Below are 22,955 nucleotides of genomic sequence, written 5' to 3'. Positions count from 1 at the left end.
AGCAGTGGTTTGAGGACTGCCACCTCACTGTGTGGTTGAATCGTTTATGAATGGAATTCCAGAGTAGGTTTTCCAGGGTAGTCCAGTAGGGGGCACAACAGACCTAGATTCTCTTCCTGGAAGTGAACCACCTGTAAAGGATGACGCTGTGGCTTTGTGTGACCAGAGAACAATCTGAGATGTCCAGAGAGCGTTTTCATGACAAGGATTCATGTTTGAGATAGCAGATCCTGACCCAGCATTAAACAGCATGTCTCTGTATTTACATTTATGGCCAGTTTCCCAGACACAGATTAAGCCTTGACTAAAAAAAACTTTTTCAAAGGAGATTTTTAAATGATTTTTGGTTCAGGATTAGCCGTAATGGACGACAGTACCTGTCAAAAGTTTGGACACACCCACGCTCATTCCAGGGTTTTTCTTTACTTTTACTTTTTTCTACATTGTAGAATAATAGTTAAGACATCAACACTATGAAATAACACACATGGAATCATGTAGTAACCAAAAAAGTGTTAAACAAATTGAAATATATTTGAGATTCTTCAAAGTAGCCAACCTTTGCCTTGATGACAGCTTTGCACACTCTTGGCATTCTCTCAACCAGCTTCATAAGGTAGTCATCTGGAATGCATTTCAATTAATAGGTGTGACTTGTTAAAAGTTCATTTGTGGAATTTCTTTCCTTAATGTGTTTGAGCCAATCAGTTGTGTTGTGAAAAGGTAGGGGTGGTATACAGAAGATAGCCCAATTTGGTAAAATACCAAGTCCATCATTACCAAACGACAGTCCATCATTACTTTAAGACATGAAGGTCAGTCAATCCGGAAAATTTCAAGAACTTTAAGTGTTTCTTCAAGTGCAGTCGCAAAAACCATCAAGCGCTATGATGAAACTGACTTTCATGAGGACCGCCACAGGAAAGGAAGACCCAGAGTTACCTCTGCTGCAGAGGATAACAGAGGATAAATACGATTCATTTTTAGTTTTTTAAATAACTTTTATTTAACCTTTATTTAACCAGGTAGGCAAGTTCAGAACAAGTTCTCATTTACAACTTGACCTGGCCAAGATAAAACAAAGCAGTATGACAAAAAACAACAACACAGAGTTACACATGGGATAAACAAAAGTACAATCAATAACACAATAGAAAAATCTATATACAGTGTGTACAAATGGAATAAGGAGGTAAGGCAATAAATAGGCCAATAGTAGCGAAGTAATTACAATTTAGCAAATTAACACTGGAGTAATAGATGTGCAGATGATGATGTGCAAGTAGAAATACTGATGTGCAAAAAAAGTTAATATAAACAATATGGGGATGAGGGAGGTAGTTGGATGGGCTATTTACAGATGGGCTGTGTACAGCTGCAGCGATCGGAAAGCTGCTCAGATAGCTGATGCTTAAAGTTAGTGAGGGAGATAGAAGTCTCCAACTTCAGTAATTTTTGCAATTCGTTCCAGTCATTGGCAGCAGAGAACTGGAAGGAAAGGCGGCCAAAGGTGGTGTTGGCTTTGGTGGATGACCAATGAGATATACCTGCTGGAGCGCGTGCTACGGGTGGGTGTTGTTATGATGACCAGTGAGCTGAGATAAGGCGGAGCTTTACCTAGCAAAGACTTATAGATGACCTGGAGCCAGTGGGTCTGGTGTCGAATATGAAGCGAGGGCCAGCCGACGAGAGCATACAGGTCGCAGTGTTGGGTAGTACATGGGGCTTTGGTGACAAAACGGATGGCACTGTGATAGACTGCATCCAATTTGCTTAGTAGAGTGTTGGAGACTATTTTGTAAATGACATCGCCGAAGTCGAGGGTCGGTTGGATAGTCCGTTTTACGAGGGTATGTTTGGCAGCGTGAGTGAAGGAGGCTTTGTTGCAAAATAGGAAGCCAATTCTAGATTTAATTTTAGATTAGAGACGCTTAATGTGAGTCTGGAAGGAGAGTTTACTGTCTAGCCAGACACTTGTAGTTGTCCACATATTCTAAGTCAGAATATCTAGAGTAGTGATGCTAGTCGGGCGGGCGGGTTCTGGTCAGCAATCGGTTGAAAAGCATGCATTTAGTTTTACTAGCGTTTTAAGAGCAGTTGGAGGCCACGGAAGGAGTGTTATATGGCATTGAAGCTTGTTTGGAGGTTTGTTAACACAGTGTCCAAAGAAGGGCCAGATGTCTCCAGAATGGTGTCGTCTGCGTAGAGGTGGATCAAGGAATCACCCGCAGCAAGAGCGACATCATTGATAAAAAAAAGTTGGTCCGAGAATTTAACCCTGTGGTAACCCCATGGAGACTGACAGAGGTCCATTCAACAGGCCCTCCGATTTTACACACTGAACTCTATCTGAGAAGTAATTGGTGAACCAGACGAGGCAGTCATTTGAGAAAGCAAGGCTGTTGAGTCTGCCGATAAGAATCCAGTGATTGACAGAGTTGAAAGCTTTGGCCAGGTCGATGAAGACACCTGCACAGTACTGTCTTTTATCGATGGCGGTTATGATATCGTTTAGTACCTTGAGCGTGGCTGAGGTGCACCCGTGACCAGCTCGGAACCCAGATTGCACAGCGGTGGGATTCGAAATGGTCAGTGATCTGTTTGTTAACTTGGCTTTCGAAGACTTTAGAAAGGCAGGGCAGGATAGATATAGGTCTGTAACAGTTTGGGTCTAAAGTGTCACCCCTTTGAAGAGGGGGATGACTGCGGCAGCCTTCCAATCTTTAGGAATTTCAGACGATACGAAAGAGAGGTTGAACAGACTAGTAATAGGGGTTGCAACAATGGCTGAGGATAATTTTAGAAAGAGAGGGTCCAGATTGTCTAGCCCAGCTGATTTGTACAGGTCCAGGTTTTGCAGCTCTTTCAGAACATCAGCTATCTGGATTTGGGTGAATGAGAAATGGGCTGTTGGTGTAGCCAGGAGGAAAGCATGGCCAGCCGTAGAGAAATTCTCGATTATCGTGGATTTGTCGGTGGTGACAGTGTTTCCTAGCCTCAGTGCAGTGGGCAGCTGGGAGGAGGTGCTCTTATTCTCCATGGACTTTACAGTGTCCCAGAACCTTTTGGAGTTAGAGCTACAGGATGCAAATTTCTGTTTGAAAAAGCAGGCATTTGCTTTCCTAACTGACTGTGTGTATTATTGGTTCCTGACTTCCCTGAAAGTTGCATATCAGGGGGAATATTTGATGCTAATGCAGTACGCCACAGGATGTTTTTGTGCTGGTGAAGGGCAGTCAGGTCTGGAGTGAACCAAGGGCTATATCTGTTCTTAGTTCTACATTTTTTGAATGGGGCATGCTTATTTAAGATTGGGAGGAAATTACTTATAAGGAACAACCAGGCCTCCTCTACTGACGGGATGAGGTCAATATCCTTCCAGGATACCCGGACCGGGTCGATTAGAAAGGCCTGCTCGCAGAAGTGTTTTAGGGAGTGTTTGACAGTGATGAGAGGTGGTCGTTTGACCACGGACCCATTACAGATGCAGGCAATGAAGCAGTGATTGCTGAGATCCTGATTGAAAACAGCAGAGGTGTATTTGGAGGGCAAGTTGGTCAGGATAATATATATGAGGCTGCCCATGTTTATAGATTCAGGGTTGTACCTGGTGGGTTCCTTAATAATTTGTTTGAGATTGAGGGCATCTAGCAGGACGGCCGGGGTTTTAAGCATATCCCAGTTTAGGTCACCTAACAGAATGAACTCTGCCCCCCATCTATCTTCAATCAATTCACACATGGTGTCCAGGGCACAGCTGGGAGCTGAGGGGGGTCTATAACAGGCGGCAACAGTGAGCAATTTATTTCTAGAGAGATGAATTAAAAAAATTAGAAGCTCTAACTGTTTGGGCATAGACCTGGATAGTATGACAGAACTTTGCAGGCTATCTCTGCAGTAGATTGCAACTCCTCCCCCTTTGGCAGTTATATCTTGACAGAAAATGTTGTAGTTGTGGATGGAAATCTCAGAGTTTTTGGTGGCCTTCCTAAGCCAGGATTCAGACACGTCAAGGACATCAGGGTGGGAGGAGTGTGCTAAAGCAGTGAGTAAAACAAACTTAGGGAGGAGGCTTCTGATGTTAACATGCATGAAACCAAGGCTTTTACGGTTACAGAAGTCAACAAATGAGAGTGCCTGGGTTAACCTCTACATCACCCGAGGAACCGAGGAGGAGTAGGATGAGGGTACGGCTTAAGGCTATCAAAACTGGTCGTCTAGTGCGTTGGGGGGAAGAGAATAAAAGGAGCAGATTTCTGGGCATGATAGAATAGATTCAGGGCAAAGTGTACAGACAGTGGTATGGTAGGGTGCGGGTACAGTGAAGGTAAACCTAGGCATTGAGTAATAGAGGTTGCATCTCTGGAGGCACTAGTTATGCTAGGTGAGGTCATCTCTTGTGTGGGAGGTGGGACAAAAGAGGTATCTGAGGCATGTTGAGTGGTGCTAGGGGCTCCACAGTAAAATAAAACAATGATAAATACCCTAAACAACAGCATAAAATACATATTGACATTAGAGAGAGACATAAAGCAAGGCATAAAGCAATCACAGGTGTTGATTGGGAGAGCTAGCTAAGACAACAACGGGTAAGAAAACAATAGCTAATCAGCTAAGACAACAACAACAACAGGTAAAATTACGATGAATGGGCAGAGAGGGTCAGTTAACTACACACAGGGCCTGAGTTCGAGGCTGGGGCCGACAGGTAAACAAAATAAACATAAAAAGTGTACCGTGATTAATGAACAGTCCAGCAGGCATCAGCTATGTAGCCAGGTGATCATAGTGTCCAGTCAACAGCAATAGATGAAACAGGGAAGCCGTTACTACGCTAGCAAGCGGGGGACATAACGTTCCTAAAGTTAGCAGGCGCGGGCTAGCAGAAGCGCCTTTACCGATGACCGACAAAGGCCGGTTGAGGGCACATCGGACGGAATTATGGCAGATCAGTCGTGATGGATCGGCGGGGCTCCGTGTCAACAAAGGGTCCAGGCCAATTGGCAAAAGGGGTATTGTAGCTGGAGGAATTTAATTTGCTTGCCGGGAGATGCACCTGGCTCGAGGCTAACTGGTGCTAGCTTCGGGACAAGGGCGTTAGCCACTGTAGCCACTCGGTAGCCACTAGCTTGCTGCGATGATCCGATGCAAAGGTCCAGAGCTTACGGCAGGAATCCAGTGATGTAGTGGCTTCTAGTCGTGTTAGTGAAGAGTCCGGGAGGGATCAGCTGTGTAGACAAGTGATCAAAGGTCTACTGAGCAGGCCGAGAGATGGGCCTGTCTCAAGGCTAGCTTCGGGGCTGGGCCACTCTGGAGTAATGGTCCAGAGCTTACGGCAGGAATCTGGTGAAGTAGTGCAGAAAAGCAGTCTGATATGCTCAGGGTTGATATCGCGCTGTGCAGACTGGCGGGTATTATCCAGGCTGAAAGCGGCTGGTGTCTGAGCTAAAGGTAAAGGCCGTAGAGTTACCAGCCTCATAAATTACTGCCCAAATAAATGCTTCACAGAGTTCAAGCAACAGACACATCTCAACATCAACTGTTCAGAGAAGACTGGGTGAATCAGACCTTCATGGAATTGCTGCAAAGAAACCACTACCAAAGGACATCAAAAAGAAGAAGAGACTGGCTTGGTCCAAGAAACACGAATGGACATTAGACCGGTGGAAATCTGTCCTTTGGTCTGATGAGTCCAAATTTGAGATTTTTGGTTCCAATCACCATGTCTTTGTGAGATGCAGAGTAGGTCAACGGATTATCTCTGCATGTGTGGTTCCACCGTGAAGCATGGAGGCGGAGGTGTGATAGTGTGGGGGTACTTTGCTGGTGACACTGTCAGTGATTTATTCAGAATTCAAGACACACTTAACCAACGTGGCTACCACAACATTCTGCAGCGATATTTCATCCCATCTGGTTTGTGCTTAGTGGGACTATCATTTGTTTTTCAACAGGACAATGACCCAACAAACCTCCAGGCTGTGTAAGGGCTATTTGACCAAAAAGGAGAGTGATGGAGTGCTGCATCAGATAACCTGACATCCACAATCACCCAACCTCAACCCAATTGAGATGAGTTGGGATGAGTTGGACTGCAGAGTGAAGGAAAAGCAGCCAACAAGTGCTCAGCATATGTGGGAACTCCTTCAAGACTGTTGGAAAAGCATTCCAGGTGAAGCAGGTTGATAGAATGCCAAGCGTGTGCATAGCTGTCATCAAAGGGTGGCTCTTTTGAAGAATCTGAAATATAAAATATACTTTGATTTGTTTAACACTTTTTTGGTTACTACGTGATTCCATATTTATTATTTCATAGCTTTGTTGTCTTCACTATTATTCTAGAATGTAGAAAATAGTTTTAAAAAATAACGAAAAACTCCAAGTAGGTGTGTCCAAACTTTTGACTGGAACTGTACCTGGGAGAGTTCAGTTGAGGGAAAACGGACCCATACTGAACTGTCAAGAGGAAAACATGTAAGAAGACAGACACAATGTAGGGCCAAATCAGTCACATGCCGCCGGTAAATGGTGCTCACATTGTGTGAACTCCAGTAGCTGGACAGATTAAGAAGAGATGAGGAGCTATTTGGTTACTTTGTCTGAGGAATGAAGTTAAATATAGGATCTGTGATGCCCTTTTCTCTCACTGAAGAGTAAGCTGCTTGGAATTGAAGGTTGTTGAAAACACATGACACAAACTCACTTGTGCATCCATGTAGATACACGCATACAGTGGGGTCTGAAATTATTCACACCATTGATAAAGATGAGCTAAAATAAATGATTAAAATACTGAGCTATATCGTATGCTCAAAATAATTTGGTCTGGAGACTGAGGTGGCTATTGAATAATGTTGATTTTGTAGCCTATGAACCATTTCTTTGTGGATTTTGATTTGTGGTTGGGTTTATTGTCTTGCTGGAAGATCCACTTGCAGGCAAGTTTCAGCTTCCTGGCAGAGGTAACCAGGTTTTTGGCTAAAATGTCCTGATACTGGGTAAAGTGTATGATGACATTGACCTTAACAAGGGCCCCAGGACCAGTGGGAGAAAAATACCCCTGTCACGTTCTGACCTCTATTTCCGTTGTTTTGTATTTATTTAGTATGGTCAGGGCGTGAGTTGGGTGGGCAGTCTATGTTTGTTTTTCTATGTTTTGGGGCATTTCTATGTTTTCGGCCTAGTATGGTTCTCAATCAGAGGCAGGTGTCATTAGTTGTCTCTGACTGAGAATCATACTTAGGTAGCCTGGGTTTCACTGTGTGTTTGTGGGTGATTGTTCCTGTCTCTGTGTTTGTTGTCACAGGATAGGCTGTATAGGTTTTCACGTTCCGTTTGTTGTTTTGTAGATTTAAGTTATTTCATGTATCGTTCAGTTTTCCATTAAAGAACATGAGTAACCACCACGCTGCTTTTTGGTCCGCTTCTCCTCCTACAGACGAACGTCGTTACAACCCCCAAAACATCAAAGATCCACCACTAGATTTTACAGTAGATAGGGGGGTATTTTCTGCTCATGCGTTCTCATTTCAACGCCAAACCCTCCACTGGTGTGCGTGGCCAAAGAGAGCTATTTTCATGTTACCCAGCAAATGTAAATGCCAGGACTTTACTAAACAGCATTTGGATAGGAACCACCGGTGCTTTAGTCAGATGACACGAAAATTGAGCTCTTTGGCCAGCCACACAAATGGTGGGTTTGACATCTAATTTGTTGTTTTGAAGCTCATTTCCTGCAATTCTACATAGTTAAAAAATACTCCTTATATCTTTTATGTGGTATATTTTATGATGATGAGGAAAATAAAGTCTAGACCCGATTTCCATGTTATTCCACTACATTTACATTTGAGTCATTTAACAGACGCTCTTATCCAGCGCGACTTAGAGTTTGTGCTTTTGTCTTAAGATAGCTAGGTGAGACAACCACATAACACAGTCGTAGCAAGTACATTTTCCCTCAAAGTAGTTATCTGCAAAGTCAGTGCTAGTAGGAAAATACAACCTATATGGATACTGCTAGGAGAAGGGTGCCGATTACAATCAGGAAGAGGAATGTAGCCAGGCCAATAGCCTTGTAGGGAACTTTGGGAGGGAACGGGGTAGGGTAAACGGTAAGAAGATTGGATACATATATAAACCAAGATGACCACAAGTTACAATGTGTGTCATATGATTTGATATGGCAGAGATCTCCAACCCAAAGTTAAATCTAGAATCGGTTTCCTATTTTGCAACAAAGCCTCCTTCACTCATGCTGCCAAACATACCCTCGTAAAACTGACTATCCTGTCGATCCTTGACTTCGGCGATGTCATTTACAAAATAGCCTCCAACACTCTATTCAGCAAATTGGATGCCGTCTTTCACAGTGCCATCCGTTATGTCACAAAAGCCCCATATACTACCCACCATTGCGACCTGTATGCTCTTGTTGGCTGGTCCTCGATACATATTCGTTGCCAGACCCACTGGCTTCAGGTCATCTATAAGTCTTTGCTAGGTAAAGCTCCGCCTTATCTCAGCTCACTGGTTACTATAACAACATCCATATATTTCACTGGTCATCCCCAAAGCCAACACAACTTTGGCCGCCTTTCCTTCCAGTTCTCTGCTGCCAATGACTGGAACAAATTGTAAAAATCACTGAAGTTGGAGACTCATCAAATCAAATTTATTTATATAGCCCTTTGTACATCAGCTGATATCTCAAAGTGCTGTACAGAAACCCAGCCTAAAACCCCAAACAGCAAGCAATGCAGGTGTAGAAGCACGGTGGCTAGGAAAAACTCCCTAGAGTAAACTCCCTATATCTCCCTCACTAACTTTAAGCATCAGCTGTCAAAGCAGCTTACCGATCGCTACAGCTGTACACAGCCCATCTGTAATTAGCCCATCCAACTACCTACCTCATCCCCATATTTAATTGATTTATTTTCTGCTCTTTTGCACACCACTATTTATACCAGTATTTATACTTCACATCCTCATCTGCACATCTATCACTCCAGTGTTAATTGATCAATTGTGATCACGCCACTATTGACCTATTTATTGCCTTACCTCCTTACTTCATTTGCACACACTGTATACAGATTTTTCTATTGTGTTATTGACTATACGTTTGTTTATCCCATGTGTAACTCTGTCGTTGTTTTTGACACACTGCTTTGCCTTACCTTGGCCAGGTCGCAGTTGTAAATGAGAACTTGTTCTCAACTAGCCTACCTTGTTAAATAAAGATTAAATAAAAAAATTAGAAAGATGGAGATTACTGTAAAATAGCTGAACTATGGCTGGTTGGGTGGCTACCAAATATGTTTTATTATTATAATTTATATCAACCCTCAATTAAATTATACTGTTATAATTTATAATTATAAATTATACCCTACTGTATTTATCTATTTATTTTGCTCCTTTGCACCCCATTATTTCTATCTCTACTCTGCACATTTTTCCACTGCAAATCAACCATTCCAGTGTTTTACTTGCTATATTGTATTTACTTTGCCACCATGGCCTTTTTTTTGCCTTTACCTCCCTTATCTCACCTCATTTGCTCACATCGTATATATACTCATTTTTCTACTGTATTATTGACTGTATGTTTGTTTTACTCCATGTGTAACTCTATGTTGTTGTATGTGTCGAACTGCTTTGCTTTATCTTGGCCAGGTCGCAGTTGTAAATGAGAACTTGTTCTCAACTTGCCTACCGGGTTAAATAAAGGTGAAATAAAAAAATAAAACATTTAAATACATTTTCTTTCAGACGTGGTTTCAAATACATGTCTATTTGGGGGTTAGGTTTAGGGGTTAGGTTTAGGGGTTAGGTTTGGGGGTTAGGTTTAGGGGTTAGGAAAAGTCGTTTTTTCAATGGGAATCAGTTGTTGGTCCCCAAAAAGTCCTGACAAGTATAGTAAGGCGTGTGTGTGTGGGAGGGGGCTGTGGTTGTGTCATTTATGGTAAATGTATGAGACAGGAAGAGGGTTAACAGACCCAGTTATCCATGCAGCTAAAATAATGGCGCTTCACTATCTCCTGAAGGTTTCTGATGGGGATTACATTATTAAACAAGGATCCATTTAGTGTCAAAAAGTACACAACCGCCGCTATTACTTTGTTTTAAATATTTCAAGCAAAATACTGTTGCAGAACTGTAGTACTTTGTGTCTTCATCAGAAATATATAACCACTGCTTTTATGATACACACGCATTCAGACACACACGTATAGGCATAACCACACATGTGAACACACACCACTATAATTGTGGAGATGAAGGAGAGCGTGGGAAGTTGTTGGGCTGCCCCTGCTAAGGTGAGATGACGGGAAGGTGACAGGGAAACCAGATGAAAGAGCACACCTCTGACTGTAGTGTATGAGTTGCGTTCACTGGGTAAAGGCATCCCTCACTCTAAAGCTGTGGGCGTTGCAGTAAAGCTGATGCTGAAGATAACATAAAATGTTTGTGTGTGTGTGAGACAGGGGAGGAGATGTTTGATGCAGGCTAGTGAGTGAGTGAGTGAGAGTGAGAGAGACTGTGAGAGTGAGAGAGACTGTGAGAGTGAGAGAGATTATTCTCATTCTGTGCAGCAGATATTCTGTATTTGTCTATGAAGTGGTCTCAAGTTTGTTCTTTAGTACCTTGTTGAATGACAGAATCTTGGTATTTTCTTGTTTTGCCTGCGTATGATCAGGTGTTAGAATCAAAAACAGTCCTTAAGTGTCAACATTGACAGACAGTGCGTGCGTGTGAGGAGGCGCCACAGATTAACTAAGGTAGTGGCCTGATTACTTCCAGACCCTTGCAGTCAGACAGTTAAATTACAGCTGCCTGTGGCAAATTGAGCGAATCATTACCCTGTGATTACCAGCCACTGTCTCCACAGTCATCACACACAGTGGCCTACTTGCAGGCCCATTCTGATTGAATGAACTTTATTTCTGCTTAGATCTACACTCATTCTCCCCTTCATAACTCTCACTCCCTAAATCACACACACACACACACACATAAACCTCGGAGTGGGCTTGTCCCCTGCTCCTGCCTGCTGCTTGATCTCCTCATGGCTTTTTAGAGAGTGCAGGACATCTGAGGATGATGATCACTGACCTATATGCTTATCTATAAACACAAAGCTCTGTGCTGTACAGTCTGTCCTCACGATGGAAAATGACATCTCATGTCCTTACCTATTTTGCGTTTGTTTTCTCATCTCTGGGGATGTACAGACAGGAGCTCTGACAAACCATGGAAACGTGGGCACCTCAACAAAACACACACACCTGTGGATATGCTTTGATCTCATCCACAGTGGCATACTTTGATACGTCCATGCTTTGATCTCATCCACAGGGGCATACTTTGATACGTCCATGCTTTGATCTCATCCACAGTGGCATACTTTGACACATCCATGCTTTGATCTCATCCACAGTGGCATACTTTGATGCGCACGTTGGACACTCAGAGAGAGGTGAGAAGCGTAGGGTGCTGTGAGAGTATAGAGAGTGTGTAGACCAGTCTCTCAGCCCGTCTTTAGTCTGACTCGGTCAGTCTGAGAGATTCAGCAGTACAGACAGAGGCCTGTGGAAACACTGTAGACTACAGGGATGAGCTCATTCACAGCTCTCAGCCTCAGATTTGACTATGTCCAAAATACCTAAGGAAAGGAAGACTAGCCAGCCAGTATCTATCTCTAACTCAAACACAGCGAATACACTCATAGATCCACAATTTTGGCCCATTTTTTTATGAATAAGATCCAGCCCTGCATAGCTGACTTGCATAACACTGAGTGCAGTAATTATTGGAAGGATGAGAGAGAGAGAGATCTGATCTTGGCCTCTTTAGCTGGTCTTGTGTTCTCTGTCAAGTGCCTCAGATCACAGTGAAGAGGATTAGGGTGTAAAACCGGAATCTGGCCATTCCAACATCAGGAATTCTTTGTCTTCGGGAAATCATTAAGACCAGTCAGGCCATTATAACTGGACTGATGGGCCGTTTTGTTCGTTCAGAGCTTACGTCCGAACTCTGACCCCTGAAGAAGTGTGTGAGACAGGGTCATTGGGCTAGCTATGTGTCATGGGTTTCCTGTGCCAATACATTTTCATCAAATGAGCAGTTGCGCAAGTACAATAATCCAATAAGAAAATGTGTAAAATAATAACTTAATGTTTGCCCAAACCATGGCTTATTAAGGTTAGTACATATAGAGGTAATACTGGGATTCATGATATTCTAAAACATGCAAGTGTAACAACATCCCAATTCATAACTGCTATTTTCCTATGTACAAATAAATAAATCACACTCTAAATCAAAAGAATATAATGTATGAACAGTATTTCAGTTCATAACAATTTTCCAATGGTTTAGAAAAATTGCTCTGTGATGACGTTTGTATATAAACTGCTACACATTCTTTGGGACTGTTAGTGTATTAGTGTTGTACTGTTAGGCGTTTACTGCACTGCTGGAGCTATGAGCGTAAGCATTTCTCTGCACCTGCTGTAACATCTGCTAATCTGTGTACACGACAAATAAACATTGATTGATTTTTTGGGGGATTTGACATCGTATCTGACCGTGTATCATTTGAACTGCTCTCTCCATACTTAATGTACTCCTTCACCGGGCTTCTTCTCTCATTGGCCATTGCTCACTCCGCCCAACAGCCCCACGTACAGCCCCGACCAACCCTGACTTCGAGTGACCACAGTGTACTGGCTAAGTTTACTCTATATTCTGACCTCAGACCCCACCACTACTATCCCTCTGTGTCTCAGCAGGTCTGACTGTAGAGCAGCAACACATAGCGTCTGGCTGATGAAGAGACGCTGTCCACTGGACCATACATTACCTTGTTACCATGGGGATGACAGGGTAGACCGGATGCTAGGTTGTTTCCTGGGACATGACTAACACCTAGCTTTACAGAGAGAACTAATATTCATGACGTGTTAGAAGAAGCCCACTTCCTTACCCCTCACCTACTCATATTGTATTGCCCTACTCCTATGCTGTATACTCTTCCTCCTGCACACTCTGTCAGTGGGATTCCTGAAGACAGGAATGGGATGCAGGAGCCAGGCCGGAGCTCCCAGTGCCCAGCCAGCATTCCACAGGGGATTAAGTGGAAAGACTTATATAAGCTCTGACGGTTCCTCATCTCCAGGGTTCCATATCCCCAGGAATCTGTGTTTCGGTCTCTCTTCCTTTGAAGAAGCAAAAGCACCCCCTCTCCTCTTTTCTCACACTAAAATAGAATTTCGTTCAGGTTACAAAACCAGCCCAAGTTATTTATAGTTGGTTCCACTGTCTGTTCTCCACATTCCAGTGAGACATCTGGAACGATTAGTCTTCTATTCTGTGGTTGGATCTCTGGGGCAGTGTTTGGGAGGTTATTAAAGAGACAAGCGGTGTACTCCTTTTATTTTCTTCTTTGTTTACTACTTTTTTGATCTTGTCTCATCGCTGCAACTCCCCAATGGGCTCAGGAGGCGAAGGTCGAGTCATGTGTCCTTCGAAACATGACCCGCACCAATGTGTCGGAGGAAACACCGTTCAACTGAAGACCAAGGTCAGCCTGCAGGCGCCCGGCCCGCCACAAGGAGGCGCTAGAGAGTGATGAGCCAAGTGAAGCACCTCAGGCCAAACCCTCCGCTATCCCGAACGACACTGGGCCAATTGTGCGCCGATCACTGCCAGTCGTGATACAGCCCGGGTCTGTAGTTATTGATCCCGGGTCTGTAGTGATGCCTCTAGCACTGCGATGGGAGACCCACAAACTGTGTACTCTAATTCAATATTCTCTAGTGGAGTGGATCCTGAAAGAAGAGCTGGGTGCTGGTGATAAGTAATAAGTTATAGACCGGAATGTCTTTTGTTCTTCCTCACATTCTTTCCAGAAGGACAGTTTATGCCCATAATTCACTAGTTAGAGCTGAGAGAGTGTGTGTGCGTATGTATCTATGCCTTTAAAGCTTCCAGTCAGCGTGTAGCAACAGGGCAGATTATTTTATTGGTTATTTCTCCTTCTTTGTCTCTCCTGCTCCTCTATTTCTGGCACACTAATTGGTGGTTAGCTGGTAGGTTAGATGCACCTCTGCACGTCACCTATTATGCACATCTCGCTGAGTTCCCCCTGCCTACCCAGGTAGTCAGCATCGCCTCCCAGGTTCCTACTGCTCTATTAGACCTCATTAAGAATGTTCCAGAAAGGTTACATCGGTCACTTCCTGTCACACTGCCTGTGCATGTTCTCACTGATCTACTTAACACAAACTATTACATTATCTCACTCGCACTCTCCCTCCCTCTTTTTCTCTCTCCTCTCCTCTTCTCTCTCTCTCTCTCTCTCTCTCTCTCTCTCTCTCTCTGAGTAGCAGGGTCATTGTGATACTAGAGGTCAGGGGCAACATCACATTAGTTGTGAATTGATAATGGATCTGGTAAATGGGCCTAAAAGCTCTCTATTAGCTCTCTATTTCTGTTGTACCACAGAAACCTGTTACTGTACGTTGAACCTGCACTCACGAGGCCATTACAGGCACAGAGCTATTGCAGGGACAAACAGTCATAAACCATATACACACACTATGCATTTGTAGTAATAGGAGCAGACACACATTCATGCACAAATCCCAATTGTTTCCCATTTTATGTGTTTAGGAATATTTAAAATGGCCATCAAAGTATTCACACCCCTTGATTTTTTTTCTCCACATTTTGCTGTGTTACAGCCTGATTTTAAAATGGATTCATTTGAGATTGTGTGTCACTGGCCTACACACAATACCCCATAATGTCAAAGTGGAATTATGTTTTTAAACATTTTTACAAATGAATTAAAAATGAAAAGCTGTAATGTCTTTAGTCAATAAGTATTCAAACCTTTTGTTAAGGCAATCCTAAATAAGTTCAGGAGTAAAAATGTGTTTAGCAAGTCATATAATAAGTTGCATGGACTCTCTGGTCTGTGTGCAATAACAGTGTTTAACATGATTTTTAAACGACTACCTCATCTCTGTACCCCACACATACAATTATCTGTAAGGTCCCTCAGTCAAGCAGTGAATTTCAAACACAGATTCAACCACAAAGACCAGAGAGGTTTTCCAATGCCACGCAAATAAGGGAACCTATTGGTAGATGAGTAACATTTTTAAAAAGCAGACATTGAATATATCTTTGAGCATGGTGAAGTTATTAATTACACTTTTCATGGTGTATCAATACACCCAGTCACTACAAAGATACAGGTGTCCTTCCTAACTCACAACATTGTAGTTACTCCATAATACAGAGTGAATGACAGAGTGAAAATAAGAGTGAAAAGAAGAATGAAAAGAAGAAGAGTGAAAAGAAGAATGAAAAGAAGAAGAGTGAAAAGAAGAATGAAAAGAAGAAACACAGTACGGAATAAAAATATATTTTTTAAAATGTATCCTGTTTGCTTAAAGGCACTAAAGTAAAACTGCAAAAACTGGAAAAACCTTTATGTCCTGAAAGTGTTATGTTTGTGGCAAATCCAACACAGTACATCATGCTCTGTGCTGTACAGTCTGTCCTCACGATGGAAAACGACATCTCATGTCCTTACCTATTTTGCGTTTGTTTTCTCATCTCTGGGGATGTACAGACAGGAGCTCTGACAAACCATGGAAACGTGGGCACCTCAACAAAACACACACACCTGTGGATATGCTTTGATCTCATCCACAGTGGCATACTTTGATATGTCCATGCTTTGATCTCATCCACAGTGGCATACTTTGACACGTCCATGCTTTGATCTCATCCACAGTGGCATACTTTGATACGCCCATGCTTTGATCTCATCCACAGTGGCATACTTTGATACGTCCATGCTTTGATCTCATCCACAGTGGCATTCTTTGAGTACCACTCTTCATATTTTCAAGCATGGTGGTGACTGCATCATGTTATGGGTATGCTTATCATCAGCAAGGATTAGAGAGTTGTTGTTTTTTTATGATAAAAATATACGCAATAGAGCTAATCACAGGAAAAATCCTAGAGGAAAACCTGGTTCAGTCTGCTTTCCAACAGACAATGGGAGAAAAATTCACCTTTCAGCAGGAAAGTAACCTAAAACACAAGGCCAAATTTACACTGAAGTTGCTTACCAAGATGATATTAAATGTTTCTGAGTGGTCTAGTTACAGTTTTGGCTTAAATCGGCTTGAAAATCTATGACAAGACTTGAAAATGGCTGTCTAGCAGTGATCAACAACCAATTTGACAGAGCTTACAGAATTCTAAAAATAATAATGGGCAAATATTGTAAAATCCATTTGTGCAAAGCTCTTAGAGGCCTACCAAGAAAGACTCACAGCTGTAATCACTGCCAAAGGTGATTCTAACATCTATTGACTTTGGGGTGGGAATACTTACAGTAGGGCAAAAAAGTATTTAGTCAGCCACCAATTGTGCAAGTTCTCCCACTTAAAAAGATGAGAGAGGCCTGTAATTTTCATCATAGGTACACTTCAACTATGACAGACAAAATGAGAATAAAAAAATCCAGAAAATCACATTGTAGGATTTTTAATGAATTTATTTGCAAATTATGATGGAAAATAAATATTTGGTCACCTACAAACAAGCAAGATTTCTGGCTCTCACAGACCTTTGATTCACAGATTTGAAAGATACGTAAACATTACCAGGCAACTCCTTTTTTACTACATTTACAACTTAAGCCAGCTATTCTGGCCTATGGAGTCGCTTGGGAAACCAAACTACCAAACAATCCAATGATGGGATTTATAAATAAATAATCTGGGTTCCTGAAGGACTGATCTCTATAATACACTGCTCAAAAAAATATAGGGAACACTTAAACAACACAATGTAACTCCAAGTCAATCACACTTCTGTGAAATCAAACTGTCCACTTAGGAAGCAACACTGATTGACAATAAATGTCACATGCTGTTGTGCAAATGGAATAGACAACAGGTGGAAATTATAGGCAATTAGCAAGACACCCCCAATAAAGGAGTGGTTCTGCAGGTGGTGACCAGACCACTTCTCAGTTCCTATGCTTCCTGGCTGATGTTTTGGTCACTTTTGAATGCTGGCAGTGCTTTCACTCTATTGGTAGCATGAGACGGAGTCTACAACCCACACAAGTGGCTCAGGTAGTGCAGCTCATCCAGGATGGCACATCAATGCGAGCTGTGGCAAGAAGGTTTGCTGTGTCTGTCAGCGTAGTGTCCAGAGCATGGAGGCGCTACCAGGAGACAGGCCAGTACATCAGGAGACGTGGAGGAGGCCGTAGGAGGGCAACAACCCAGCAGCAGGACCGCTACCTCCGCCTTTGTGCAAGGAGGAGCAGGAGGAGCACTGCCAGAGCCCTGCAAAATGACCTCCAGCAGGCCACAAATGCACATGTGTCTGCTCAAACAGTCAGAAACAGACTCCATGGGGGTGGTATGAGGGCCCGACGTCCACAGGTGGGGGTTCTGCTTACAGCCCAACACCGTGCAGGACGTTTGGCATTTGCCAGAGAACACCAAGATTGGCAAATTCGCCACTGGCGCCCTGTGCTCTTCACAGATGAAAGCAGGTTCACACTGAGCACATGTGACAGACGTGACAGTCTGGAGACGCCGTGGAGAACGTTCTGCTGCCTGCAACATCCTCCAGCATGACCGGTTTGGCAGTGGGTCAGTCATGGTGTGGGGTGGCATTTCTTTCGGGGGCCGCACAGCCCTCCATGTGCTCGCCAGAGGTAGCCTGACTGCCATTAGGTACCGAGATGAGATCAGACCCCTTGTGAGACCATAAGCTGGTGCGGTTGGCCCTGGGTTCCTCCTAATGCAAGACAATGCTAGACCTCATGTGGCTGGAGTGTGTCAGCAGTTCCTGCAAGAGGAAGGCATTGATGCTATGGACTGGCCCGCCCGTTCCCCAGAACTGAATCCAATTGAGCACATCTGGGACATCATGTCTCGCTCCATCCACCAACGCCACATTGCACCACAGACTGTCCAGGAGTTGGCGGATGCTTTAGTCAAGGTCTGGGAGGAGATCCCTCAGGAGACCATCCGCCACCTCATCAGGAGCATGCCCAGGCGTTGTAGGGAGGTCATACAGGCACGTGGAGGCCACACACACTACTGAGCCTCACCTCATTTAGACTTGTTTTAAGGACATTACATCAAAGTTGGATCAGCCTGTAGTATGGTTTTCCACTTTAATTTTGAGTGACTCCAAATCCAGACCTCCATGGGTTGATAAATTTGATTTCCATTGATAATTTTTGTGTGATTTTGTTGTCAGCACATTCAACTATGTAAAGAAAAAAGTATTTAATAAGAATATTTCATTCATTCAGATCTAGGATGTGTTATTTTAGTGTTCCCTTTATTTTTTTTGAGCAGTGTATATATATTTTTACACTTTTGGAAAGCTCATATTCTGAGCTAGCCATTATAAAAGTATGGCCCACAGATCTAAGAGAATCTGAACAACCTTTTAAGTGGAAAAGACTGTATTTACACCAAGGAAACGTTTTAGGATTAAATTGGCCCCAACTACCAACTGTTCACTGTGTTCCCTAAATCAGGTAGGAACTTTTTCTTCATATGATGTGGGCGTGCCCTGCAGTTAAACACTTCTGGGAAAGAGTTACAAAATTCATCAGAGACAATTACTGCTGGCAGGCAGCACTGCCACGAGAAATATGTTGGCTCTTAGATGGCAATCACCTCACTCTCTCCCAATTCGCCAGTGGATACAGTTACTGTTAGAAGGTATAACTTTATAATTATCGACAGTCAGAATGAATGGTACCAGTTAAGAAACAATTGAGGCCTGGACAAATATACTTGACTCTGTTTATTTGTATGTGTTTCTTATTTTTTATAATCTATAAAGCCCAAATGTACAAACAAAAGATATACTGTATACACTATATACATTTTTTACTAGGAATCAAAATGGCATGCCCATGTTCCAATATTTCAAAATGCCTTGCGATCTGGAGGGCGGACTATTGCACCCCCCCCAATTGTCCAAATGTGTAATCCGTTCCCTTACCGATATCGTGGACAGTAATGGTTTGAAAACATCATGTTTTGTACACTGAGTGTTTCTAAATTAACAGTTGTTTAGTCGTTTGAAAATGCTCTTTCCATGACATAAATTAACCAGGTGAATCCATGTGAAATCTATGATCCCTTATTGATGTCACTTGTTAAATCCACTTTAATTAGTGTAAATGAAAGGGAGGAGACATGTTGTGGGGATGGGGTGGGAGGTTGGATGGAGACATGTTGTGGGTTGTTGGATGGAGACATATTGTGGGGATGGGGTGGGTGGTTGGATGGAGATGTGTTGGGGGAATGGAGTGGGAGGTGGGTGGTGGGATGGATGGAGACATGTTGGGGGAATGGGGTGGGAGGTTGGATGGAGACATGTTGGGGGAATGAAAACAACAAAATTAATAAAGATTTGGTTACACAAAAAAACATTAATAAAAAATACACTTTCATATGCATGATTATGCATGCATAAGTAACACAGAATTGTAACAAAACACACACACACTAATGTTAGTGCTTAGTTCTGGGGTAGATCTGTCCCAGAGTTACCTGAGAGGCAGACAGCATAGCGTTCTGCCACGGACATTTCATTCCACCTAGTTGTTGTCAGAGAAGCAGCACCTGGGCCGGGTTGGGCTGCTTGGTGCCGTGGGCTCCGTGGCAGTGGCATGATCAACATCTCAACCACAGACTGTGTCCTGTCCTGGCAGAGCCAGCAGCCAGCTCCAGACCTGCAGCAATGTGTGCTTTGGCAACCAGTCAACCAGCCCTCTCACGCTCCACACACGCTCCCCCCTCCCTCTCCCTCTCAAGCTCTACATCCTCCCTCAACCCCCATCACAGTACCCTCACGATATACATGCTGACACCCTCACTATAGCAGAATGACATGGCTATGATGCATCCCCTAGGGTTGTCAGTGTGAGTTTATCTGAACTGTGAGTCAGGCGTTCTAACCGTCAATGTAGCTGGTTTGCATACGTTGGGGGGAGTTTATACTCGCTTGCTCGCACGCACGCACACACACACACACACACACACACACACACACTCTCACTCACACTTTTTAAGTAGTTTTGCAAGAATCCTCCCCTGTGCAAGCCGTCTTACATGCATGTTCTTGTTTTGGAGAGATAAAGCCCACATCTGACCCTCTTTCTCTTCACACTGCTGTCCATCTGATAGGAGAGCAGGGCTGTTTTCCTATGAGCTAACCCAGCCGTCTGACGGGGAAGTGAAAGCCGCAGAGCGAGACGCTTTACATTCCAATAGCGAGCAACTGCTATCAACACACCCGCTAGGGCTAAATATGATATCAGCTCTATTTGGAGGAGAAGGACCTAACAATAACCATTATATAATACAGATGAAATCCTGACAGTCCTGGCAGTGAGTCAGGTCACTTTGTGTATATTATCTCTCTGTGTTGATGTTGGAGTGCATGTGGACACATCCCACTCTCCGAAATAGATCGGACCAAAATACAACTGGCCTGCGCTGTTGACTTAAATTACAGATCCTGCAGACTTCAGAGGGCGTTATGGGCAAAATCATCCCAATGTTAAAGTCGGTTTATTCATACATGGGCATAAACTCCAGTTCAGTTTTGTTTGGCAAGCTTGAACCAAAGAGATTTCTTCTGGAAGAAGTTTTATGAATATTTAATGGCGAATGGAGATTTTTGCCTGTAGACACACTTGCACATAAAGGGACGGACACACACACACACACTCACACACACACTCACACACACACACACACACACACACACACACACACACACACACACACACATACACACACACACACTCACACACACACACACACACACACACACACACACACACACACACACACACACACACACACACACACACACACACAATGTACTTATGTGCTTTATTTATTTATTTTTTATGTAAGGTTAAATGAAGTGCTTTGCTTTTGTTTCATGGTTTGATGGAAAACCCAGTCAGAGTCTAGCTGTCTGGACAATCTTATCTAGCAAGAAAACAGGCAGCTCACTTAACCCTCAAGTTGTTCAATCTGCAATAAGAAAAACAACAGAATGGCTTGGACTGGTCTTCTCCAGATCACTGCAATGTACTGTTTTTAGCCAATTATCTTGTTCTGTACATTGGGTTTACTGGGTTTATATTGGTTTGCTCTCTCCTCTGAGCTCACAGGAAGTCAATTCACAGGGTTAATCTGTTGGTCAGTAGTTGTCTTCCTATTAGGGAGGAAACCCTGAACTGTGGGACAGTAGTAGAAAAGTATTCAATTGATATGGAGGCTTTGTTGGGCTGAACTCTGACCTCTAGGCTAGTAGTCTACATACGGTGCATTTGGGAAGTATTCAGACCCCTTGACTTTTTCAACATTTTGTTACGTTACAGCTTTATTCCAAAATGAATATCAATTAAAACAAATCTCAACAATCTAAACACAATGCCCCATAATGACTAAGAAAACACTTTTTGTTGTTGTTGTTTTTTAACTGGTGATGAGGGAGAAAAAAATAATTTAATCTGCTTTAGACCAAAGGTTGTTATGTAACAAAATGTGGAAAAAGTCAAGGGGTCTGAATAGTTTCCAAATGCACTGTATATAACTGTTCCATTAGGAGAAGAAAAACCCAAATGATCTTATGTAATTGTACTGTTTGGCAGTAGACCTGATGCTGTCGTCTGCAGTATGTAGCAGTATTCATCCCAGGTGTTTGTCTCTCTGAGTAGAGCGTGGCTGTCTTCCTCATTTGGTTTCATGTTTGCTTTTATATATATTTTCTGTCTTCTCATTAACCAATGGCAACCACATTCCGTAGGGCGGCAGGTAGCCTAGCGCTTAAGAGCGTTGGGCCAGTAACTGAAAGATTACTGGTTTGCATCCCCAAGCCAACTAGGTGAAAAATCTGTTGAGCAAGGTACTTAACCCTAATTGCTCCTGTAAGTCGTTCTGGATACGAGCGTCTGCTAAATGACTAAAATGTTCATGTAAAATTCCTTAGCAGGGGGAGAGACACAGGTGTCAACGTTACCTACCCCTGCCCACCACAGGGGGCTCCTGTGTCACAGGGGGAGCCACAGGGAGCTCCTGAGTCCCGCAGCAGTCTGAGGCACTGCATCTCAGTGCTAGAGTCATCACTACAGACCCTGGTTCGATTCCAGGCAGTATCACAATCTAGTTCATTCATTAGAAACTAGAAAATGTGTTCACTTTCTGTCCGTCTCTGAGAGAGATGCTTGATGACTAGAATTCTGCATGAGAGTGTAAACTCTCTCTCCCTCTCCCTCCCTCCCTAGGGTGTGGTAATCCTGAGGAGCTGACTATGGAGAGGGCCCATACAGCAGTGGAGGGGGTGTTTGAGACCCTCAAAGAGTTGAGCCATGCCCGAGACCACCTCAAACAGTTCACCTCCGTCTACACAGCCAGCGATGGAGTACATCAGGTCAGTCAGTTGCACAACGACCCACAACTCAACAACGCCATCGGTGTCGGCGGTTGCCCTCACAGTCTAGGGTTACATCAGACAGGCGTTCTGTGTTCGGCGGTGACTGTGGAACCCAATCCCTCACTAACACACCTCATACGCCTCCACAGCATCCTCCAGAACACATTACTGTTGTATTTTCTAGTAGTGAGTTTCTGTCCACAATGTACAGAATGTGGGGCTATCTCCATTTGTCTATTCAGCTGTTCAACTATTCATTCATTTTCTGCCCATACATACATCACAGGAGCCTTGTGACACCTTAGTTGGGGAGGATGGGCTCGTGGTAATGGCTGGAGCTGAATTCGTGGAACGGTACCAAATACATCAAACACATGGTTTCTAGGTGTTTGATGTCATTCCATTTGCATCGTTCTGGCCAT

General features: G+C 43.4%; 1 protein-coding gene across 2 annotated transcripts in view; it reads left to right on the top strand.

The window, feature by feature from the left end:
• LOC110521664 (sec1 family domain-containing protein 2-like) overlaps nt 1-22,955 on the top strand; it is a 64,717-nt gene that overhangs the window by 23,895 nt on the left and 17,867 nt on the right. For both annotated transcript variants that reach the window (XM_090231822.1, XM_021599399.3), the window contains exon 2: nt 22,385-22,530. In XM_090231822.1, coding sequence (XP_090087948.1) covers nt 22,385-22,530 — 146 coding nt within the window. The remainder of the gene's footprint in view (nt 1-22,384; nt 22,531-22,955) is intronic.

This window comes from Oncorhynchus mykiss, chromosome 4 (genome assembly GCF_057628025.1).
Source record: "Oncorhynchus mykiss isolate SJ-2025 chromosome 4, ASM5762802v1, whole genome shotgun sequence".
Taxonomy (NCBI): Eukaryota; Metazoa; Chordata; class Actinopteri; order Salmoniformes; family Salmonidae; genus Oncorhynchus; species Oncorhynchus mykiss.
The sequence above is the reverse complement of the archived record's forward strand: the minus strand, read 5'-3'. Positions and strand labels throughout refer to the sequence as shown.